Below are 24,738 nucleotides of genomic sequence, written 5' to 3' on the forward strand. Positions count from 1 at the left end.
AGGATGATCTCATTTTAAGATCTTAGTTATATCTGCAAAGACCCTGTTTCCAAATCAGATCACATTCACAGATAAGAGGGGGGTTAGGACTTGAATATATCTTTTTGGAGCCACTATTTAACCCACTACCCTAGGGGCTGGCAAACTTTTTCTGTAAATGGCCAGAGAGTAAATATTCTAGGTTTTGTGGATGGTATGATATTTGTAGCAATTACTCAATCCCATAATAGTGAAAAAGTGGCCACATACAATATAGACACAAATGGGCATGATTGTGTTTCAATAACACTTTATTTACAAAAACAGGTCTCAGGCTGTATTTGTCCCAAGGAGGTCACAGTTTTCTTTTTCTTTCTTTCTTTCTTTTTTTTTTTTTTTGAGATGCAGTTTTGCTCTTGTTGCCCAGGCTGGAGTGCAATGGTGCGACCTCAGCTCACTGCAACCTCTGCTTCCCAGGCTCAAGTGATTCTTCTGCCTCAGCCTCCCGAGTAGCTGGGATTACAGGCAAGCACCATCAAGCCTGGCTTTTTTTTTTCTTTGTATTTTTAGTAGAGACGGGGTTTCACCATATCGGCCAAGCTAGTCGCCAACTCCTGAGCTCAGATGATCTGCCCACCTTGGCCTTCCGAAGTGCTGGGATTACAGACATGAACCACCACACCTGGCTAGTTTTCTAACCTCTGATTTATACTATACAAGTAAGTATGAGCATGTGTTTGCATGGGTATTAATTTCCACCCTGTTTACACAAATATAGCATACTGTACAGTCTGTTCTGTATTGTGCTTCTTTATCTAGGTCTTAGTGATCTTTCCCTGTGAGTACATAGAGAACTTCCTCTCTTTGTTCAGCAACATCATAGTCCACTTTGTGGACACACTGTATTTTATTTAAGTAGACCTTTCTTGCTGAACATTTGTTTCTGTTCTCTTGCTATTGCATAACTGCTATGAATAAATAGGTTCAAATATCACTTCTACATTGTATCTGTAGAATAAATTTCTAGAAGTGCAATGGCTAGGTCAAAAACTATGTACAATAACTAGATGCAATAATATTAATAAATCTTACAAACAGAATATTAAGCAAAAGGAGCCTGTATAATTCCTTTTATATTAAGCAGAAACACAGACAAAACTAACTTTTGCTGTTAGAAGTCAGAATATTGATTATTCTTGGGGTTGTACAACATGAAGGCAGGCTGGGCACAGTGGCTCATGCCTGTAATCCCAGCACTTTGGAAGGCCAAGGTGGGCGGATCACTTGACGCTAGGAGTTCGAGACCAGCCTGGCCAACATAGTGAAACTGTGTCTCTACTAAAAATACAAAAATTAGTTGGGTGTGGTGGCACGCCTATAATCCCAGCTACTTGGAGGCTGAGACAGGAGAATTGCTTGAAACTGGGAGGCAGAGGTTGCAGTGAGCCCAGAAGATGGCGCCACTGCACTCTAGCCTGGGGGACAGAGCAAGACACTGTCTCAAAAAAAAAAAAAGTTTTAATAAAATTAAAAAAAAAACTAAGCAAAGAAATCAAAATTCCAGAACACTAATAGATGGCCAGCCAAAAGCTTTTCTCTATTCCTTTATTCTCTCTTTATAATATTAAACATTAAGGAATTACCACACTGGAGCCGGGGGTGGTGGCTTTAGCCCTCCCAACATTTTGGGAGGCCAAGGCAGGAGGATCCTTTGAGGCCAAAGATTCAAGACCAGCCTGGGCAACATGAGCCCCATCTCTACCCAAAATACAGAAATTAGCCGGGTGTGGTGGTGCACGCCAGTACTCTCGGCTGCTTGGGAGACTGAGTCAGGAGGATCACTTGAGCCTGGGAGGTGGAGGCTGCAGTGAGCCGAGATCTCGCCACTGCACTTTAGCCTGGGCGATAGAGCGAGACTCTGTCTCAAAAAAAAAAAAAAAAAAAAAAATTACCACACTGGCTTCAGCTTTTGGTTGGATTAGTGAGTTGAACTGTGCCCCCATAAAGGATATAAACCTCCCCTTGTGAATGTGATCTGATTTGGAAATAGGATCTTTGCAGATGTAATTAAAATCTCGACATGAGATTATTCTGGTTTATGGTGAGCCCTAAATCCAATGACTAGAGTTCTTATAAGGGAAAGGATAGACAGATTGGTGCATACAGACACAGAGAAGGCAGTGATGTGAAGACAGGCAGAGATTGCAGTGATGTGTTTATAAGCCAAGAAATGCCAAGGTTTGCCAGCAACCACCACAAGCCAGGAGAGAAGCATGGAACAGATTCTTCCTCCAAATCTCCAGGAAGAATCAACCTGGCTGACGCTTTGATTTCAGACTTCCGGACTCTTGAACTGTGAGAGAATACATTCCTGTGTTTTTAAAGGTTACCAAGTTTGTGGTAATTTGTTACATATAGCACCCCTGGGAAATATATATTGTACATTTGGTCTGGGATTGGTCTTCTCTTGGTGACCAATTCTATCTTTTCTAATCTTAACTATTCTAGTTAGGAGTGACTTGATTTAGGAAAAAAAAAAAAAAAAAAGGCAGTAGAGGCTGGGTGTGGTGGCTCACACCTGCAATTCCAGCACTTTGGGAGGCTGAGGCGGGTGGATCACCTGATGTCAGGAGTTCAAGACCAGCTGGGCCAACATGGTAAAACCCCATCTCTACTAAAAATACAAAAATTAGCTGGGTGTGGTGGCGGGCGCCTGTAGTCCCAGAACTTTGGGAGGCCAAGGCAGGTGGATCACTTGAGATCAAGAGTTTAACCTGGCCAACATGGCAAAACTCCGTCTCTACTAAAAATACAAAAATTAGCTGGGTGCAGTGGCACACGACTGTAATCGCAGCTACTCGGGAGGCTGAGGCAGGAGAATTGCTTGAACCTAGGAGGCGGAGGTTGCAGTGAGCTGAGATTGTGCCACTGCACTCCAGCTTGGGCGATGGAGTGAGACTCCGTCTCAAAAAAAAAAAGAAATGGAGGTTCTTGTTGGTAACCCTGACTGCTTCAAAAAGACTCAAGTGTTTTTACTTCACGTGCTACAGAAACGAGGCTCAGGTAAGAGCTAATCATGATTCCACTACCTCATTTGGGATGAGGTCATAGGTGGATCCCTTTCTGTTCTTTGGTAGCAAAATTAGAAAGTAAACATTAATTTGGACTGGGATTTCTTTCAGGAATGTTGCAAATGTGAGCTTACTTAAATTTTATACCCAATCTTATTGATTTCCCACAAAAGAAAAAAAATTAATTAAATGGAGGTGGGGAGACATTATTGACATTTGCCATATATTAGCTATTCTATTCCATGTTTTAACTATATCCCAGATTCCCCTTCTGTCTGGGAGATTTTTCTCTTTGGGTGGGTTTGGTTTAGGCAGGGCCCAGCCTCCTTCTGTGGAAATCCTACAGGGAAATACACTTCGTTTCCCTAGAAACCTGGCAATAAGGATTCAGCCAATGGGCTGCTCCTATCTGAGGCATTTATTGCCTCTGGGAGGAATGACCCAAAGATGCGGGGACAGAGATTATTCATGGTGGCAGAGCAAAGGATACAGAGCCATGGCATTAATGGTGGCCTCCCCTCCCCTCCCCTCCCTTTCCTTTCCTTTTTGAGGCAGAGTTTCACTCTTGTTGCCCAGGCTGGAGTGCAATGGCATGTTCTCAGCTCACTGAACCCTCCACCTCCGGGGTTCAAGCTATTCTCCTGCCTCAGCCTCCCAAGTAGCTGAGATTACAGGCGCCTGCCACCATGCCCGGCTACTTTTTGTATTTTTAGTAGAGACAAGGTTTCACCATGTTGGCCAGGCTGGTCTCAAACTTCTGACCTCAGGTGATCCACCCGCCTTGGCCTCCCAAAGTGCTGGGATTACAGGCCTGAGCCACCGCGCCCAGCCTGGAAGATACATTCTTTTTTTCTTTTTTTTTTTTTTTGAGACGGAGTCTCGCTCTATCACCCAGGCTGTACTACAGTGGTGCCATCTCAGCTCACTGCAACTTCTGCCTCCCAAGTTCAAGCGATTCTCATGGCTCAGCCTCCCCAGTAGCTGGGACTACAGGCGCATGCCACCACACCTGGCTAATTTTTGTATTTTTAGTAGAGATGGGGTTTTGCTGTGTTGACCAGACTCATCTCTAACTCCTGACCTCAGGTGATCCACTCGCCTCTGCCCCTCAAAGTGCTGGGGTTACAGGTGTGAGCCACGGCCCCAGCCGATATATTCTTATAATGTGGTTTTCAGGCCTTACCTCTCTATCGACCTCTCCTGAACATACACAGTTCAATTTCTCAGTTTTCCCATGTAAGGTATGGTACACAGCAGTGAGTCTAATACCACAAGTATGGACCTGCTTCCCACCCCAATCTAATTCAGATGGGTCTCATGTTGTGTTTCAACCCAGCCAACTTCCCACCCCCAGTGATAAGGACTCACCCTCTGAGTTCACATAGTACATTGCTGCCATAGCACAAATTGCTTTGTATTGAAATGATTGCTTTAACTTGGGAAAACAGCATAATGCAAATCAGATAAATGCAAATTAGAATAACAGTGGGAATGTCAGGGTTTTGGTTGTTTTGTTTTGCCAATTTGTTTTTCTTTTGAGACAGGGTCTCACTCTCTCACACAGGCTGGAGTGCGGTGGCTGAATCATACCTCACTACAACTTTGATCGCCTGGGCTCAGGTGCTCCTTCTGCCTCAGTCTCCCAAAGTGCTGGGATTACAAGCTTGAGCTACTACACCCATTCTAGTTTTTGTTTTTAAATAATAATTCTTGGCCGGGCACGGGGGCTCGCATCTGTAATCCCAGCACTTTGGGAGGCTGAGGCAGGTGGATCACCTGGGGTTGGTTTAGTTTTGTACTAAAAATACAAAAATTAGCCGGGTGTCGTGGCACACACCTGTAGTCCCAGCTACTCAGGAGGCTGAGGCAGGAGAACTGCTTGAACCTGGGAGGTGGAGGTTGCAGTGAGCCGAGATTGCACCACTAGACGCCAGCCTGGGTGTGACAAGAGTGAGACTCCATCTCAAAAAAAAAAAAAAAAAGACAAGAAAAAGCATTAAAAGCACATCCTTCCAATAAAAAATAGTTTTAAAAAAACTCTTTTGTTATTAAAGCTCAATGTACTGTGTGCTGTAGATTCCCTGGATCTCCTTTTACATGTCTGTGGCCTTTCTTATAATTTCCTCTGTTATTTATCTCTCTTCTAAACACCTGCCCTTTAATATCTTAATTTCACTGGATACAGGCTTCCTTGAGTAGCATTTCGTATTTCTTCCTTAACCAGATCATTGGAGTTTGTAGGTCAGAATCTGGTTCTAAGCATCTCCTACTCTTCTGAAACCATATCCGTTTTTATAGTTTCTATTGTAGGATCATATTTATTTATTTATTTATTTATTTATTTATTAGCAGAATTTTGCTCTTGTTGCCCAGGCTGGAGTGCAATGGTGTACTCTCAGCTCACGGCAACCTCCACCTCCCAGGTTCAAGCGATTCTCCTGCCTCAGCCTTCCGAGTAGCTGGGATTACAGGCATGCGCCACCATGCCCGGCTAATTTTGTATTTTTAGTAGAGACAGGGGTTTCTCCATGTTGGTCAGGCTGGTCTAAAACTCCTGACATCAAGTGATCCACCTGCCTTGGCCTCCCAAAGTGCTGGGATTACAGGCGTGAGCCACCATGCCCAACCTATATGCTTTTTATGATCTATTTTTTTCAATCTAAAAAGCAATTCCTGGGCAACCCCCTTTGGGTCCCCTCCCTTTGTATGGGAGCTCTGTTTTCACTCTATTAAATCTTGCTACTGCACTCTTCTGGACCATGTTTGTTACAGCTCAAGCTGAGCTTTCACTCGCCATCCACCACTGCTGTTTGCCGCGTGGCAGACCCGCTGCTGACTTCTATCCCTCCGGATCCAGCAGGGTGTCCGCTGTGCTCCTGATCCAGCGAGGCACCCATTGCCGCTCCCGATCGGGCTAAAGGATTGCCATTGTTCCTGCATGGCTAAGTGCCTGGGTTCATCCTAATCGAGCTGAATACTAGTCACTGGGTTCCACAGTTCTCTTCCGTGACCCACTGCTTCTAATGGAGCTATAACACTCACTGCATGGCCCAAGATTCCATTCCTTGGAATCCGTGAGGCCAAGAACCCCAGGTCAGAGAACACGAGGCTCGCCACCATCTTGGAAGCAGCCCACCACCATCTTGGAAGCAGCTCGCCACCATCTTGGAAGCTCTGTGAACAAGGACCCCCAGTAACATTTTGGTGACCATGAAGGAACCTCCAAAGCATTTGTCTCTTCCAGAATCAAAGCTGCAAAACTACAAATCATTCTTCAAATGGAGCCCCAGATGCAGTCTATGACTAAGATCTACCGCGGAACCCTGGACCGGCCTGCTAGCCCATGCTCCGATGTTAATGACATCAAAGGCACCCTTCCCGAGGAAATCTCAACTGCACAACCCCTACTACACCCCAATTCAGCAAGAAGCAGTTAGAGCGGTCGTCGGCGAACCTCCCCAACAGCTCTTGGGTTTTCCTGTTGAGTGGGGGGACTGAGAGACAGGACTAGCTGGATTTCCTAGGCCGACTAAGAATCCCTAAGCCTAGCTGGGAAGGTGACCGCATCCACCTTTAAACACGGGGCTTGCAACGTAGCTCAAACCCAACCAATCAGAGAGCTCACTAAAATGCTAATTAGGCAAAAACAGGAGGTAAAGAAATAGCCAATCTATTGCCTGAGAGCACAGCGGGAGGGACAAGGATCGGGATATAAACCCAGGCATTCGAGCCGCAACGGCAACCCCCTTTGGGTACCCTCCCTTTGTATGGGAGCTCTGTTTTCACTCTATTTCACTCTATTAAATCTTGCAACTGCAAAAATAAATAAATAAATAAACAAATAAAAAGTAATTCCTGCTTATGATAGAAAGTTTAGAAACAGAAAAAAAAAAAGCACAATGTGGCAGTTTAGAAACTGCTGGCTATCTCTCAGTATGCATTCTCCCCTTCTTCCTTGAGGCACTCAAATACCTGCACTGCTCAGAATAAACTGTATGTTTCCTGATCTCCTTTACACCTGGATGTGATCCTGTGAGCATCTTTTGGTCAATGGAATGTGAGCAGAGTGATGTGCATAACTTGCAGATTTTGTCCTTGAACCTCCCACTACTCCTTTTCCCTGGTCTTACCAGTCGGAATGCAATCAGCAGGTAGGGTGGCAAGCCATCTTCAGCCACGCGGACTAGGGCATCACTCTAGATATGGCCCCCAATAAGACATCAAGAGCCTGGGTAACAGATATTGCAGAGACACTATATCAGCTCTAGAATGTATATGCTCAGGCTGTGGCATGAGAGATGCATTTGTATCTCATTTAAGTCACTAATATTTTCGGGTTTCTTTGTTACAGCAATGTCACCTGTATTTTAATTAATAAAAGTATCAATTCAACAAGGATTTATGCCAGCTACAATGCTTATACCCTGCTCAGAGCTATGTGATGATAATAATCATAACTGCAAAATTATGTAGTTTTTTTTACGTTATTTTATTTATTTTTTAAGAGATGAGGGTCTCACTCTGTTGCCCAGGCTGGAGTGCAGTGGCGTAATCATAGTTCACTGCAGCCTCAAACTCCTGGGCTCAAGCAATTCTTTCGCTTCAGCCTCCTGGGTACCTAGGACTACAGGCACCACCATGCCTGGCTAATTAAAACAAATTTTTTTTTGTAGAGACAGGGTCTTGCTGTGTTGCCTAGGTTGGTCTCAAACTGACCTCAAGCGATCCTCCTGCCTTGGTGTCCCAAAGTTCTAGGATTACAGGGGTGAGCCACTACACTTGGCCTATTGTAGTTGTTTATTACGTAGGGTACTGAGAACTGCAGAACTCTCAGCACAACTTGGTTCCAAATCCCTGCACTAACAGACTTGACCAAACTCTAGCATGGCTTCTAGCAGTATAAGGCTATGTCAGCCTTCTCCCCCAAAACCCCCATTAAAATGCCTGCTTAAGAAAGCTCAAAGCTGCCAGGAAAATTTACTATTTGTTGTTGCCAGTACCTGATCATAGGCCCCTGACCTCCTTTTCTTAGAGCATTTACTAAAAGGGCTTAGAATTGTAAATATGTATTACTTACAACTCAGAAGTCCTTCTCAAGGACTTAGAGAGCCATTCCTTTGAAATGTAATCATCAGGAAGGAGATAGGGCCTCTGACTCCCAGTCTCTGTGGGAGGATAGAATCCTAACTTAGATAACTGCCAGCTAGCAGACATGGCTGGCCTAATGGTATTTACACTGACCAACCCTTTGTAATTTTCACTTCCCTGGCTCTAATGAGTGCCCCCCCCACCCCCCAACCCCTCCCTGCTTCCTCATTCTCCTTTCCAAATGCCCAAATTACCTCTGCATAATTGGAATGGAGCTCAGCTCTTTCCCCTACTGTCAATAATTGCTGAATAAAATCTGTTTTCATCGCTTTGACTGATGTTCAACGGCTATGTTTATTTTTGACAGTACCTATGTTCTGCCAGGCACTATGCCAAGTGTTTTGCAGAGATTAGTTTATTTAATTTTCACTGCAGCACCCATTAGATAAGCACTCTACTATTATTATCCTCATTTTGCAAAGAAACTGACACTCAGAAATCCTAGTGTTACTTATCCAAGGTCACTCAGGGTAGTAAGTAGCCAAGATAAGATTCGAGTGTGTTTCTGACTACAGCACTATTTATACTATTCTACCTCTCAGGGCAAGACCCATGCCCTGGAAGAGCTCATGGCAGAGGTAGAGACAGATTGAGTTGCTGGGCATGCTACTGCTTTTCAAGACATATGAATAAAAAGTTGTGACAAAACAGGAAAAAAAAAAAGCTCCAGGAAGATGGAAGCCAACAATAAACTCTTCCTGGGAAAAGCTGCAAATAAGGCATGTGAAACAGTGCATCAGACAGAGTGTACATACATCTTGTGCAAAGGCTTGATGTATCAAAGGAAGAATAAGACACTCAGTGACAAGAGTATGGCAGCGGGGGAGGGCAGCCGAGGTGGGCGGATCACTTGAGGTCAGGAATTTGAGACCAGCCTGGCCAACATGGTGAAACCCCACCTCCACAAAAATATACAAAAAAATTAGCTGGGGTGGTGGGGGCGGAGGTTGCGGTGAATCAAGATTGCACCACTGCACTCCAGCCAGAGCAACAGAGTGAGACTCTTACCTCAAAAAAAAAAAAAAAAAAAAAAAAAAAAAAAAAAAAAAAAAGTATAGGGTATATGGGAAATAATGAAACCAGATTTTTTTAACGAGAAATCATAGTTGCTAACATTTATATTATATGCTACCAACTATTCTAAGTACTTTATATACATAAACTCAACTAATCCTCATAATGACCCTATGAGGTAGTAGCATTATCATTAACTTCATTTTACAGATGTACAGATGGGGAAAGTGAGACACAGAAGAGTGAAGTAACTTTGCCCAAGATGACCCAACTGGCAAGTTGTAGAACCTACCCAGCCTGGCTTCAAAGTCCTATAGTAAGTAGTTTGTGCCCAATCAGGATAAGAAACTACACAGTAGGTCAAGCAAGGGAAGTTAAACGTAAAGAACTATTAATTATGTTAGCTGCGCATGGTGGTGCGTGCCTGCAGTCTCAGCTACTGAGGCTGGAGGATCACTTGAGCCCAGGAGTTTGAGGCTGTAGTGAGCTATGATTGCACCACTGCACTCCAGCCTGGGTGATAGAGGGAGACCCTGTCCCCCCCAAAAAAATTATTATTAACTATGATAAAGGCGTAACGATAACATATAAGGAAACTCTATTCAGTACCTTACTGTATAGAAGGTAGGGTTAGGGAGGACCCTGGTTTCTGTGTCAAGAGGCTGAAGAAAGGTTATTGCTAGGCTAAAGCTGCAAGGTTAGGGAGGGACCATGTTCCGAGTCTGGGGCTGGGGCAGACTCCACAAGGATGTTCTCACCACTACACCTGTCCCACTCACTTTAAATGGAGCATTTAGACCATTTACATTCAATGTTAGGATTGACTTGTGAGGCACCATTCCATTCATCGTGCTTTGTTGCCTGTATACCTTGTTTTTTTTTTCTTTTTAAATTGTATTTTTGTTTTATAGGTCCTGTGTGATTTATGCTTTAACGAGGTTCTGTTTTGATGTGTTTCCAGGATTTGTTTCAAGATTTAGAACTCCTTTTAGCAGTTCTTGTAGTGGTGGCTTGGTAGTGGTGAATTCTCTCACCATTTGTCTGAAAAAGACTGTATCTTTCCTTAAGATATGATGCTTAGTTTCGCTGGATACAAAATTATTAGCTGATAATTGTTTTGTTTGAGGAGGCTAAAGATAGGGCCCCAATTCCTTCTAGCTTATAGGGTTTCCCACTCACTTTAAAGGAGAAATGTTTACCAGAGTTGTTATACAGCATAGAGGCTAGGTGGAAGTTTGTATTAGGAGCTGAGAGGCAATAAAATTGGTAATTGACACAGGAACTGTGCTCCAAATCTTTAGGATTTATCCGCTTTGAGACTCAAGAGATTGGAGAATCCGACTGTGGATGGCTAAAATCAATGTAAACATCTGTTTTTATAATGGGAAGTACCCTGATTAGCTAGCTATGCTCATTGCAAATATAAACAATTCAGAAGACTGTTAAGTGTAAAGTCCTTGAAACTGAAAGTCCCTGGTATTAATATCATTCATTCACCAGAGATAAACACTATTTTTTTTTTTTTTGAGACGGAGTCTCACCCTGTTGCCCAGGCTGGAGTGCAATGGCAGGATCTTGGCTCACTGCAACCTCCGCCTCCCGGGTTCAGGCGGTTCTCTTGCCTCAGCCTCCCGAGTATCTGGGATTACAGGGGCGCGCCTCCACGCCCAGCTAATTTTTGTATTTTTAGTAGAGACGGAGTTTCACCATGTTGGCCAGGCTGGTCTCGAACCCCTGACCTCGTGATCCACCCACCTCGGTCTCCCAAAGTGCTGGGATTACAGGCGTGAGCCACCGCGCCGGCCCTAAACACTATTTTAACAATATGGTGTCTTTTCTTCCAGACTGCCAGTAATTGAAAAAATATATGATTAACACAAAAAGGATACCATATGGACTCTTTAAACTTTTTTTTTTCAAATTTACTATATCAGGGAATTAATATATCTTTCCGAGCCAATAGATACAGGCCTTCCAATTTAAAAGATTAAGTTACAATAGAGTGAGATTTGGGGTGCTATCCCTTTCGGAAGGCGTCCTCGATGCGGTCATATTGGAATTAACCTCCACTCCCCTCCTCTTCTCTGGGCTCCCGCGGACTCCAGGCTGAGTGCAGAAGCGTAGATTTTCACACCCAAACCTCTGTTATTTCAGTGTCTCACCTGGCTTCTCCACAGCGCAGAAGCTCAGCCCCTGGTTGGAAGAGCCTCCCCGGGGAGATTCACAGCGAAGCGCCATTCAGGGCCTAACTCCAAGCCCAAACCTAGCTCCTCCCCAAGCCGCCGCCAGAGACCCCTCTACTCCCAAAGCTCACCGGGGCCCCGCCCCTGACTCCGCCCACCAGAGCCCGGTCCTCCAGTCCCGCCCCATCCCGGGCCCCACCCACCAGCCGGGCTCCGCCTACCCGGAAGCGCGCTGTCCTCCTCGTCCAGGGCTCCGCCCACCGGGAGTTCGCGCCACTCACCCCACCCCGGACCCGCCCACTTAGCTTGGGCTCCACCCTCCCAGGAACTGGCGCCGGTTGCCCCGAGCTCCGCCCACTTCGTCCCGGGCTTCCCGCGCCGGGAACTCATGCTGCTAGCCCCGCCCTGGCCCCGCCCTCCGCGCTACTGTCACCACCACCCGGAAACTGCCCCGGCCGCCCCGGGCTCCGCCCACCCCGAGCCGGGAACCCACGCGGGCCACTTACAAGCCCGCCCTTTCCTACGTCTGGTCCAGTCGGTCTTCCTCCGGCCCGGGCCCTGGCCTAGCTAGCCAGCCATGGAGGGTAATGGCCCCGCTGCTGTCCACTACCAGCCGGCCAGCCCCCCGCGGGACGCCTGCGTCTACAGCAGCTGCTACTGGTGAGGGGGCGCGGGCGCAGCCTCTGGGTCTCCCAGGCTCCCGGGCCGCGAGTCGCAACCAGGCCCCGCCTCTTGCCGGGCCCTCCTCTGGGGCGCTCCCGGCCTCTACCGGCGGGTTCTACAGTTCTGCGGGAGGAGGGAGCGGGAACGGCAGCTCTCGTCTCTTGAGTAGAGCGTGGGCTATTGGATGGGGTTGGGAATTCGTCCGGAATCATAGGGTCGATAGTGCATTACCTGTGCCTGGCGCTTGTCGGTTGGATTTGCTCAGCAGATCTCTGCTTCGGGGCCAGGAAGGGTGGAGCTCTGAAAACCTTTGGAGGTTACTCTGCTGAAGCCTGTGGGGTTTCAGACTGAGGTGAAGGTCATTTTAATTTTGGAAGAGAATGAAGGCACAGAGAGTTTGGGATAACTTCCCAAGGTCACCCAGCTAATAGCAGCCAGGAATCCAGTTCAGGCTCGCTGGCACCAGAAACCATGATCTTAACCATCTTGTCATTATAATAATGGTTACATTCATAGAGCACTTGCTATATGCCACGCGTTGTTCTGGGTGGTTTAGGTAAACTAAATCACTGAGCATCACAATAACCCTAAGAGGTAGGTATCGTTATCCCCAGTTTAAAGATGAGAGCATTGAAGCACAGAGGGCTGCAAGTAATTTGCGCAGGGCCACGTAGCTTGTGAATGAAGGAGTGGGGATTTACAGGCAGGGTCTGGCCCCGGAATCCACGCACTGCACCCCTGTCCTAGGCCACCTCTGCAGCTGAAGCACCGCCCCTGCCTTTAGTCCTCATACCTACTCTTTCCTGAGTAATGGCTTCTTCCCGAGCTTGTAGTCCTTGTACAGGAAACCTCAGTGCTATCTAAACCTACCCCTCCCCCTTCTGCTGGTCACTAAACCAATGCCACCAAGAGCTTAACATTTGTTCGGCCCTGATTGCATGTCAGGCTCAGTGGCAGGTGCTTCCGTCGATGTCCAGGAGGTAGCTTCTTTTATTATTGTTATCCTCATTTTACTAATAAAAAGACTGAGCCACAGAGAGGCCCCCAAATCACACATCTAGCAAGTGGTGCTGAAACTGGAACCTCTTCGTGATTCTGAAGTTCATGCATCTTAACTACTGCACTATTTTTCTGTCCTGCCTCTCTTCTAAATCCCGTTAGTTCTCCTCCCTAATGTCCATTCATTGTTTTATTCATTCATTCAATAAATGTTTATTAGGCACTTGGAGTATGTGGCATACTTCTAGGCACTGGGGATACAGCAGTGAACAAAATCGACAAATTCCCTCATGGATCCGTTGGTTCTTTCATTTTGAGAGAAAAGCAGATAAGGCCCGGTGCGATGGCTCACGCCTGTAATTCCAGCACTTTGGGAGGCCGAGGTGGGCGGATCTCTTGAGGCCAGGAGTTTGAGACCAGCCTGGCCAACATGCAGAAACCCTGCCTTTACTAAAAATATGAAAATTAGCCAGGTGTGGTGGCATGCACCTGTAGTTCCAGCTACTCAGGAAGCTGAGGCAGGAGAATCGCTTGAACCCGGGAGGCGGAGGTTCCAGTGAGCCGATGCCACTGCCCTCCTGCCTGGGCAACAGAGCGAGACTCCATCTCAAAAACAAAAAAAAACCCAAGTAAACCATGTTTGGGTGATGCTAAGTACCGTGAGAAAAATAAGATAAAGGATGGTGACTTACTTTCTATTAGGATATTTTGAGAAGACATTGTTGATAAGGTGATATTTGAACAGAGATCTGAAAAAAAGAGGGTGGGAGCTTTGCAACTATTGGAGGATGGTCGTTTAAGCAGGGAGAACAGCAGGTACAAAGGCTCTGAGAAGGAATCGTGCTGTGAGTGTGATAGGAACAGTGAGGAGGCTGGTACAATTGGAGTATTGGAGTTAGAGCAGTCTTGTAGAAGAACAGTAAGAGATGACCACTCTACCACAGGGTTTCTCCATCTTGGCTTGAGTGACATTTTGAGCATGATAATTCTTTGCTATGGAGGCAGTCCTGTGTATTGGCAGGACCTGTAGCAGCATCCCTGGCTTCTACCCACTAGATGCTGTTAGCACCCTAGCCCTAGTTATGATAATCAAAAATGTCTCCAGACATTGCTAAGTGTCCTTTAGGGGTTGGAGGGCAAAACTGCCTCTTGCTGAGAACCAGCGCTCTACCCTGTCTGAACACATCAGGTGGGGACACCGCACTACTTTGGCTCCTGCAGCTTTGTGGGTTTTTCTTTTCTTTTTTTTTTTTTTTTCAGATGGAGTCTCAGTCTGTTGCCCAGGCTGGAGTGCAATGGTACTGTCTTGGCTCACTGCAACCTCCGCCTCCCGGGCTCAAGCCATTCTTCTGCCTCAGCCTCCTGAGTAGCTGGGACTACAGGCACCCACCACCATGCCCAGCTAATTTTTGTATTTTTAGTAGAGATGGGGTTTCACCACATTGGCCGGGCTGGTATCGAACTCCCGACCTCAGGTGATCCACCTGCCTCGGCCTCCCAAAGTTCTGGGATTACAGGTGTGAGTCACCGTGCCCAGTCACCATGCCCGGCCATCCTGCAGGTTTTTTTTTAACTTGAAATGAATGCCTCTTGTCTACTTCTGTTAGCTTCCGTCATGTTGGCTTCCAGATGTTACTTACGCTTCAAGACCCTGCTTAATGATAATAGTGGCAGCCAGTATTTGTTTGGGACTGTGTTGTCGGCAGAGCATTTCTGATTCTGACTTAATTGTTTTGTGTTTTTCAAACAATTGTGGAGTGCCTGCTTTGTGCCAGGGGTCCTCCCTATCTGCATGCATCTCTGACCTCAGCTCATCACTGGGAACCCCGCAGCGTCCCAACCTTTCTGCTGCCAAGATGATCAGCCGACAGCTTGATGCAAATCCACAGCCCGCCCGCCCTCCCTTCCTTCCTTCCTTCCTTCCTTCCTTCCTTCTTTCCTTCCTTCCTTCCCTCCCTCCCTTTTTTTAAGTCCCTTTTGCTTTTGTTTAGAGTCTAAAGAACAATTTCAGATGTCCAATCACATATTTTGTTTGAGTTTTGATGTAATAAAAATCTTTTTTTCCCTTCCAACTTTTATTTTAGATTTGGGGTTACATGTGCAGGTTTGTTACATGGGTAAAGTGTATGTGTTGGGGGTTTGGTGTACAAATTATTTTGTCACCCAGATAGTGAGCATACTACCAGATAGATAGCTTTTGATCCTCACCCTCCTGTCACCCTCTACCCTCAAGTAGGCCCTGTGTCTACTCTTTCCCTCTTTGTGTCCATGTGTACTCAAGGTTTAGCTCCCACTTATAAGCAAGAACATTCAGTGTTTGCTTTTCTGTCCCTGTGTTAATTCACTTGGGATATTGGCCTCCAGCTCCATCCATGTTGCTGCAAATGACATGATTTTTGTTCTTTGTCATTGCTGTGTACTGTTCCATGGTGGATGATATATACCACGTTTTCTTGATCCAGTTCACCATTGATAGGTACCTAGGTTGATTCTATATCTTTGCTATCATGAATAGTGCTGTGATGAACATATGTGTGCATGTGTTTTTATGGTAGAAGGATTTATATTCCTTTGGGTATATACACAGTAATGGGATTGCTAGGTTGCATGGTAGTTCTGTTTCAAGTTCTTTGAAAAATCTCCAAACTGCTTTCCACAGTGGCTTAACTAATTTACATTCCAACCAGGAGTGTATAAACATCCCCTTTTCTCCACCACCTTGCCAGCATCTGTTACTTTTTGCCTTTTTTTTTTTTGAGACAGGGTCTCACTCTGTCACCTAGGCTTACAGTGCAGTGGCATGATCATGGCTCACTGCAACCTCAACTTCCTGGGCTTAAGTGATCCTCTCACCTCAGCCTCTTGAGTAGCTGGGAGTACAGGTGGGTACCACCGCTTTTTTGACTTCTTAAATTATTTTTATTTGTTTATTTTTATTTATTTATTTTTTTGAGATGGATTCTCACTCTGTCATCAGGCTGGAGTGCAGTGGTGCAATCTAGGCTCACTGCAGCCTCCGCCTCCTGGGTTCAAGCCGTTCTGCCTCAGCCTCCTAAGTAGCTGGGATTACAGGCATGCACCACCACGCCCAGCTAATTTGCGTATTTTTAGTAGAGACGGGGTTTCACCATGTTGGCCAAGATCATCTCGATCTCTTGACCTCTTGGTCTGCCCGCCTCGGCCTCCCAAAGTGCTGGGATTACAGGCGTGAGTCACCGTGCCCAGCCTATTTATTCATTTTTTGAGACAGAATCTCACTCTGTCGCCCAGGCTGGAGTGCAGTAGTGCAATCATGGCCCACTGCAGCCTCGACCTGGTGTCAATCAATCCTCCCACTTCAGTCTCCCGAGTAACTCGGGCTACAGGTGTGCACCACCATGCCCAGCTAATTTTTATATTTTTTGTAGCATGGGGTTGTGCCATGTTGCCCAGGCTGGTCTTGAACTTTTGGGCTCAAGCAGTCTTCCTGCCTTGGCCTCCCGAACTGTTGGGATTACAGATGTGAGCTACTGCACCTGGCCTGACTTTAATAATAGCCATTCTGACTGGAGTGAGATGGTATCTCATTGTGGTTTTGATTTGCGTTTCTCTAATGATTAGTGCTGTTGAGCATTTCTTCATATGTTTGTTGGCCGTGTGCGTGTCTCTTTTTCCTTTTTTTTTTTTTTTTTTTTGAGATGGAGTCTTACTCTTGCCCAGGGTGGAGTGCAGTGGCTCGATCTTGGCTCACTGCAACCTCTGCCTCCCAGGTTCAAGTGATTCTTCCAGCTGAGCCTCCAGAGTGGCTGGGATTACAGGTGTGCACCACCATGCCCAGCTAAGTTTTGTATTTTTCTTTTTTTTTTTTTTGAGACGGAGTCTTGCTGTGTCGCTCAGGCTGGAGTGCAGTGGCGGGATCTCGGCTCACTGCAAGCTCTGCCTCCTGGGTTCACACCGTTCTCCTGCCTCAGCCTCCCGAGTAGCTGGGACTCCAGGTGCCCACCACCACACCCAGCTAATTTTTTGTATGTTTTTTTTTTTTTTTAGTAGAGACAGGGTTTCACTGTGGTCTGGATCTCCTGACCTCGTGATCTGCCCGCCTCGGCCTCCCAGAGTGCTGGGATTACAGGCGTGAGCCACCGTGCCCAGCTTAAGTTTTGTATTTTTAATAGAGACAGTGTTTCACCATGTTTGCCAGGCTGGTATTGAACTCCTGACCTCAAGTGATCCACGCGCCTTGGCCTCCCAAAGTGCGAGATTATAGATGTGAGCCACTGTGCCTGTCTATCTGCTTTTGAGAAGTATCTGTTCATGTCCTTGGCCTATTTTTTAATGGGGTTGTTTTTTGCTTGTTTATTTAAGTTCCTTATAGATTCTGGATATTAGACTTTATCAGATGCATAGTTTGCAAATATTTTCTTGCATTCTGTAGGTAGTCTGTTTTTTGTTTTGGGTTTTTTTTTGAGACAGGGTCTCACTCTGTCACCCAGGCTAGAGTGCAGTGGCACAATTACAGCTTATTGCAGACTTGACCTCCCAGGCTCAAGTAATCCTCTCACGTCAGCCTCCCAAGTAACTGAAACTGGAGATATGTGCCAGCATGCCTGGTTAATTTTTTTTTTACTTTTTGTAGACACAGGGTCTCTCTATGTTGCCCAGGCTCATCTTGAACTCTTGGGCGAAAGTGGTCTTCCTGCCTGGGCTTCCCAAAGTGCTGGGATTACAAGCACGAGCCTCACAGTGCCTGGCTGTAGGTTGTCTATTTACTCCATTGATAGTTTTTTTTTTTTTGCTGTGCAGAGCTCTTTAGTTTAATTAGGTCTCACTTGTCAATTTTTGTTTTTGTTGCAATTGCTTTTGGAGTCTTCATCATGAAATCTTTGCCAGGGCCTATGTCTGGAGTGGTATTTCCTAGGTTTTCTTCTAGGATTTTATAGTTTTAGGTATTACATTTGAGTCTTTAATCCACCTTGAGTTGATTTTTGTATATGGTGAAAGGAAGGGGTCAAGTTTCATTCTTCTACATATGGTTAGCCAGCTATCCCAGCATCATTTATTAAATAGGGAATCCTTTCCCCATTGCTTGTTATTGGACTTTGTTGAAGATCAGATGGTTGTAAATGTAAATATGTGGTTTTATTTCTGGGTTCTCTAACCTGTTCCATTGGTCCGTGTGTCTGCTTTTGTACCAGTACCATGCTGTTTTGGTTACTATAGCCTTCTAGTATAATTTGAAGTTGGGTAGTGTGATGCCTACAGCTTTGTTCTTTTTGCTTAGGATTGTTTTGGCTGTTTGGGCTCTTTTTTGGTGCATATGAATTTTAGAATAGTTTCTTCTAATTCTTCCAGAACTTGCTTGCTCTTCCTTCCTTTCCCTCCCTCCCTTGTTCCTTCCCTCTCTCCCTCCTTCCCTCCCTCCCTCCTTTCTTTCTCTCTCTCTTTCCTTCCTTCCTTCTTTCTTTTTTCTTTCTTTCTTTCTTTCTTTCCTTTCTTTCTTTCTTTCTTTCTTTCTTTCTTTCTTTCTTTCTTTCTTTCTTTCTTTCTTTCCTCCTTTTCCTTTCTTTCTTTCTTTTCCTTCCTTTCCGTCCTTTTCCTCCCTTTCCCTCCTTTTCCCTCCTTTTCCTTCTCTTCTCTTTCTCTTTTTCTTTCTGGAGAGTCTTGCTACACTGCCCAGGCTGGTTTCAAACTCCTGAGCTCAAGTGATCCTCCCACCTCAGCTGAGGCCTTGGGATTACAGTTGTGAGCTACTGCACCCCACCTACAGGTATTTCTGTTTCAGCTGTGACTCCTTGTATTTCCAAGTATAAGATCACCTCCTCCTTTTTTTTAACATCGAAACTTTCATGGGATTCTCCTACGTGATAGTCACTGTGCTCTTGAAAAACAATTGCTGACTAAAAGGGACTAAAAAGTCAGTGACTCTTACGAAGTTTACATTTTTTTCTGTGTAACATTTACATATATTTCAAAAATAACAGTGTATGTTCAAGCCACATTATGTATTCAGCTTACCAGTAGTGCTTGTGGTATCTGTGGATTCATGAACTCTTTGTAGTTTTTCTAATTATTATTTTTTTTTATTTTTAGACGCAGTGTTGTTCTGTCACCCAGGCTGGAGGAGCAGTGATGCGATCTTGGCTTATTACAACCTCCGCCTCTCGGGTTCAAGTGAGTCTTGTGCCTCAGCCTCCTGAGTAATTGGAATTATAGGCGCATGCTCCTACGCCCGGCTAATTTTGTGTTTTTATTTTTATGTGTGTGTTTTTTTTTTTTTTTTTTTTTTTTGAGATGAAGTCTCACTCTGTCACCCAGGCTGGAGTGCAGTGGTGTGATCTCGGCTCACTGCAACCTCTGCCTCCTGGGCTCAAGTGATTCTCATGCCTCGGCCTCCCAAGTAGCTGAGATTACAGGTTTGTGCCACCATGCCTAGCTAATTTTTGTATTTTTTTTTTTTTAAGACAAAGTCTCGCACTGTTGCCTGGGCTGGAGTGCAGTGGCACGATCTCAGCTCACTGCAACCGCCGCCTCCCAGGTTCAAGCAATTCTCCTGCCTCAGCCTCCCGAGTAGCTGGGATTACAGGTGCCTGCCACCACACTCATCTAATTTTTTGTATTTTTAGTAGAGACGGGGTTTCACTCTGTTGGCCAGGCTCGTCTTGGATGCCTGACCTCATGATCCACCCGCCTCGGCCTCCCAGAGTGCTGGGATTACAGGCGTGAGCCACTGTGCCCGGCCATTAATTTTTGTATTTTTAATAGGGTTTCATCCTGTTGGCCAGGCTGGTCTTGAACTCCCAACCTTAGGTGATCCGAGGTCTTAAACTCCTGACCTCAGGTGATCTGCCTGCCTCGGCCTCCCAAAGTGCCTGGATTACAGGCATGAACCACCTTGCCTGGCCCCTTTGTATTAACTCTAAGCACACCTTTAGAGGGGAATGAACAAACAGAAACTACAACCTATACCTCTTCCCATATCCCTCCGAATTAATGACTCCCTCTTCCTTGCTGCATGCATCTTTTATGGCCTTCTATGATGCTTGCCATTTATGAATTTGGATGTCTCTGCTCATGGTCTGTAAACTCTAATTTATCATCATATCCTCCAAGCACTTAGCACAGTATTTTGTACATTATAGGCTCTTGAAGATATTTGCGGTAAACTCCCCCCAAAACTTCTATAAGCCAGAGAGATAATTGCCTTCTTCAAACCTGGTGTTAGAACATTTAGATTAAGGAAATTTTATCGACTGTATATATACCATATGTCATGTTGAAACAGTCAGTAAAATTTTTTTTTTTAGAGGTTGTCTCACTCTGTCACCCAGGCTGGAGTGCAGTGACACAATCTCGGCTCACTGCAACCTCTGCCTCCTGGGTTCAAGTGATTCTCCTGCCTCAGCCTCCTGACTAGCTGGGATTACAGGCACCAGCCACCACGCCCAGCTAATTTTTGTATTTTTAGTAGAGACAGAGTTTGACCGTGTTGGCCAGACTGGTCTCAAACTCCTGACCTCAGGTGATCCACACGCCTCAGCCTCCCAAAATGCTGGGATTACAGACGTGAGCCACCATGCCCAGCCCAGTCAGTAAATTTTTATTACTCTATAGTACATATCATATGAAGTAGTCAGTAGCAGTAGCAATCTCCCCCCACCCACTTTTTTTTTTTTTTTTTTAAATCACAACCATCACTCTTCCCTTGTGGTTTCCTAGTTATTTTAGAGAAAAAGAAAACCATGGGAGAAAAATATGTCCAACTTCCGTATTTTAAGCCTAGTTTTATGGAGCATTTGAGACAGGCAAGGCAAAGATGGATGAACTGAAAGAGTGTCTGCTTCTGTAAGATGGTGACCATCCTCAGGGCTGTTCATGCCTTGCTTCATTTTTAGGTAGTGTGGCGTGGATGAAATTAGGCTTTGGGCCGGGCGCGGTGGCTCACACCTGTAATCCCAGCATTTTGGGAGTCCGAGGCAGGTGGATCACCTGAGGTCGGCAGTTCAAGACCAGCCATGGCCAACACGTGATGGCCAACATGTGAAACCCCATCTCTACTACAAATACAAAAATTAGCCAGAAGTGGTGGTGTGCATCTGTAGTCCCAGCTACTTGGGAGGCTGGGGCAGGAGAATCGCTTGAATACAGGAGGTGGAGGTTGTAGTGAGCCGAGATTGTGTCACTGCACTCCAGCCTGGGTGACACAGCGAGACTCCATCCCCCCTTCCCCCCGAAAAAAGAAACTAGGCTTTGACAGACTGAGCCACATTCTGTGAACAGAGTGTTAGTGTAGCTCATTTTGAGCAAAGGTGCTGTGTATCTTATTAGAAAAAGATAGGAACCCAACAGCTGAGCTGTGAGTACTGCCTGCAGTGACTGGTTTCCCGTGCATGGGGGTGCAGCTCGGTTACTGCTCTGTTTGATGTAGTCACTTTATTTAGGCGGGTTCCGAGCACTGCTTCAGATTGCCAAAGACCTGTCATGTAGAAGAGAGATTCATCTGGGGAAAGGTATGGGAAGATTGATTTCAGTTCAGTATGAGAAAGAACTTTCTAAAAATCAGGCCTCTTGAGAAGGCCAGTCACAGTGGCTCATACCTGTAATCTCAGTACTTAGGAAGGTTGAGGTGGGAAGATTGCTTGAGCCCAGCAGTTCAAGACCAGCCTGGGCAATGTGGCAAGACCTTGTCTCCACACACACAAAAATAATTTTTAAAATTAGTTGGGTGTGGTGATGTGCATTTGTGGTCCCAGCTAGTCAGGAGGCTGAGGCTGGGAGTTTGAGGCTGCAGTGAGCTGTGATTGAGCCACTGCACTTCAGGCTGGGCTACAGAGTGAGACCCTATCTCTGAAAATAAACATAGGCTGGGCACGGTGGCTCACTCTGTAATCCCAGCACTTTGGGAGGCTGAGGTGGGTGGATCACTTGAGGTCAAGAGTTTGAGACCAGCCTGGCCAACATGGTGAAACGCCATCTCTACTAAAAATACAAAAGTTAGCTGGGTGTGGTGGTGCACGCCTGTAATCCCAGCTACTCAGGAGGCTGAGGCATGACAATCACTTTAACCTGAGAAGTGGAGGTTGCAGTGAGCCGAGATCACACCACTGCACTACATCCTGGGCAGTGAAGTGAGACTCTGTCTCTAAAAATAAATAAATAAATAAAAATAAAATTGTGTCCCTTTCTTACTAGAGGGCCATGGGGAATCCCACTCACAGGGATTCCCCCCAAATGAGTTCCTGGACATATCACATAATTGCTCCTGATTCTTTCCAGCCAGGAGGCTTCCAACCCAAAACACCCATCCTGCCCCATTTCTAAAGAGAGCAGGGAACCAGTGTTAACTAAGATTTTTGTGTGTTTACAGTATATGATTATGCCCCTTTTACAAATGAGAAAAGCAGATTCTTGGAGAGGTCAAGATGGTCAAAGCCTTTTTTTTTTTTTTTTTTTTGAGTTGGAGTCTTGCTCTGTTGCCCAGGCTGGAGTGCAATGGTGTGATCTTTGGCTCACTGCAACTTCTGTCTCTCAGGTTCAAGCAATTCTCCTGCCTCAGCCTCCCAAGTAGCTGGGATTACAGGCACCCACCACCATGCCTGGCTAATTTTAGTATTTTTAGTAGAGATGGCGTTTCACCATATTGGTCAGGCAGGTCTCTTGGCCAGGCTGGTCTCCAACTCCTGACCTCGTGATCCGCCTGCCTCGGCCTCCCAAAATGCTGGGATTACTGGCCTGAGCCACCACGCCTGGCTTTTGTCAAAGGTTCTTACCTTATAAGTGGCTGAGTTAGAATTTCAGCTGTATTACAAGTTGCTGGGCCCAAAACTCATAGAATATTGACATATTTTATCAGTTATAAAATGCCTCCATGTACAAGCACTGCTAGGGGAGGTAATCAGCTCTGTGTGGAGAGGGGTTTAAACACAGTATAGGTTGAATACCAGCTTGTTGGGATGTTTTAGAGGAGATTCAAACGTTAGCCAGTTGTTGGATGACATGGTGTTTAAGGTCTTTTCCAACTTTTTGATGTCATTATCAGTATTTTGTTCAAATTTAAAAGACACACAGAATGTTCTCTAATCTTGATTAAACAATTATTTTATTTCAGTGAAGAAAATATTTGGAAGCTCTGTGAATACATCAAAAACCATGACCAGTATCCTTTAGAAGAATGTTATGCTGTCTTCATATCTAATGAGAGGAAGATGGTAAGTTGGTGAGTGATTGCAGAAAGAAAACAAGAGATTTAGGATGACATTAGAAGCTAAATTAAAAAAAAAAGAAGCTAAATATAGCATGGGTGTAGTACTCTTCTGAAGTGTGCTTTATTAAATACAGCAACAGTTAAAAGCTTGCTTTTGAATGAGATTTTTTTCCTTACAAGGCACGATTGAGTTAGAAGAGTTGAGTCCCTTCTGTCGCCCAGGCTGGAGTGCAGTGGCATGATTCTTGGCTCACTGCAACCTCCAGCTCCTGGGTTCAAGCGATTCTCCTGCCTCAGCCTCCTGAGTAGCTGAAACTACAGGCGTGTGCCACCACGCCCAGCTAATTTTTGTATTTTTTAGTAGAGATGGGGTTTTGCTGTGTTGGCCAGGCTGGTCTTGAACTTCTGGCCTCAAGTGACCCTCCCACCTCAGCCCCCCAAAGTGCTGGGAGTACAGGTGTGTGCCACCATGCCCAGCTTAGTCCCTTACTTTAGGTAAGGAAATATGTGATGGTCTACACAGATAAAGTCCCTTTTCTTTAGGTATTAATGTAGACCTGTTTTTTTGTTTGTTTGTTTGTTTTTTCTTTTCTTTCTTGGTATGGAGTCTCACTCTGTCGCCCAGGCTATAGCACAATGGTGCGATCTCGGCTCACTGCAACCTCTGCCTCCCAGGTTCAAGTGATTTTTGTGCCTCAGGCTCCCAAGTAGCTGGGACTACAGGTGTCTCACCACCATGCCTGGCTAATTTTTGTATTTTCAGTAGAGACAGGCTTTCTCCATGTCGGCCAGTCTGGTCTCGAACTCCTGACCTCAGGTGACCTGTCTGCCTTGGCCTCCCAATGTGCTGGGATTACAGGCATGAGCCACTGTGCCTGGCCATTTTTTTTTCTTTTTTTAAATTCAAGATGGAAGATGTAGACTTTTTAAAAATTGCTTAGAGACGCATACTCTCAGTTTTAAAGTAAGGATTTGTCTCTGGAGTTTAAATAGAACTACAGTCAACTTATATGAAGAATTAGAAAAAGTAAGCCTTTCATATTTTATAAAACACGTTTGCAGGCATCATCTCATTTGACCCCAATGGAAGCCCTGTGAAGTAGGCAAGGTTTGGACAACTTTCTTCATTTTATAGATGAGGAAATTAAGACTTAGGGTGGCCCTATGAATAATTAAATGGGAAAGCAAGATTTGATACCTGCCAGGACTTCTGATTCCTAGTTCAGATCCCTTTTCATTCTCCGAAGACCATCATACAATAACTTGTGCTCTTGAGAGCTTTCATTGTTGGGGATACTTAGAAGGATTTAGATTTCTTCTTCTTCATTCATTCCTTCACCTTGATTTTTGCATGCTTAAAAATATTTTATTTCTCATGTGTGTATTGCTTTAAATAATTTAGTAGTAGCCAGGTACAGTGACATGTGCCTGTAGTCCCAGCTACTTGTGAGGCGGCTGAGGCGGGCAGATCTCTTGAAGCCAAGAGTTCAAGGCTGCAGTATAC

At 45.4% G+C, this 24,738-nt stretch overlaps 2 protein-coding genes across 8 annotated transcripts in view; one reads left to right on the forward strand and one right to left on the reverse strand.

Moving 5' to 3' along the window:
* ATAD2 (ATPase family AAA domain containing 2) overlaps positions 1–11,506 on the reverse strand; it is a 121,025-nt gene extending 109,519 nt beyond the window's left edge. The window contains exons 1-2 of the mRNA XM_054560981.2: positions 11,375–11,506; positions 7,181–7,278 (exon numbers count right to left, since the gene is read on the reverse strand). The gene's annotated coding sequence lies outside the window, so the exon portion shown is untranslated. The remainder of the gene's footprint in view (positions 1–7,180; positions 7,279–11,374) is intronic.
* Positions 11,507–11,857: 351 nt separating this feature from the next.
* The window catches only part of NTAQ1 (N-terminal glutamine amidase 1), a 47,667-nt gene continuing 34,786 nt past the window's right edge, over positions 11,858–24,738 (forward strand). For 2 of the 7 annotated variants that reach the window (XR_008509269.2, XR_002916082.3), the window contains exons 1-2: positions 11,862–12,055; positions 23,139–23,238. Coding sequence is in view for 5 of the 7 variants with exons in the window: in XM_024251617.3 (XP_024107385.1) it covers positions 11,973–12,055; positions 23,139–23,238 (183 nt within the window). In the remaining 2 variants the exon portion in view is untranslated. Of the gene's footprint in view, positions 12,056–12,079; positions 12,411–12,434; positions 12,653–19,123; positions 19,205–23,138; positions 23,239–24,738 lie in introns of those variants that run through there. The other 5 variants (XM_054518804.2, XM_024251617.3, XM_024251619.3 and 2 more) reach the window with 5 other exon arrangements.

Source organism: Pongo abelii, chromosome 7, assembly GCF_028885655.2.
Source record: "Pongo abelii isolate AG06213 chromosome 7, NHGRI_mPonAbe1-v2.0_pri, whole genome shotgun sequence".
NCBI lineage: Eukaryota > Metazoa > Chordata > Mammalia > Primates > Hominidae > Pongo > Pongo abelii.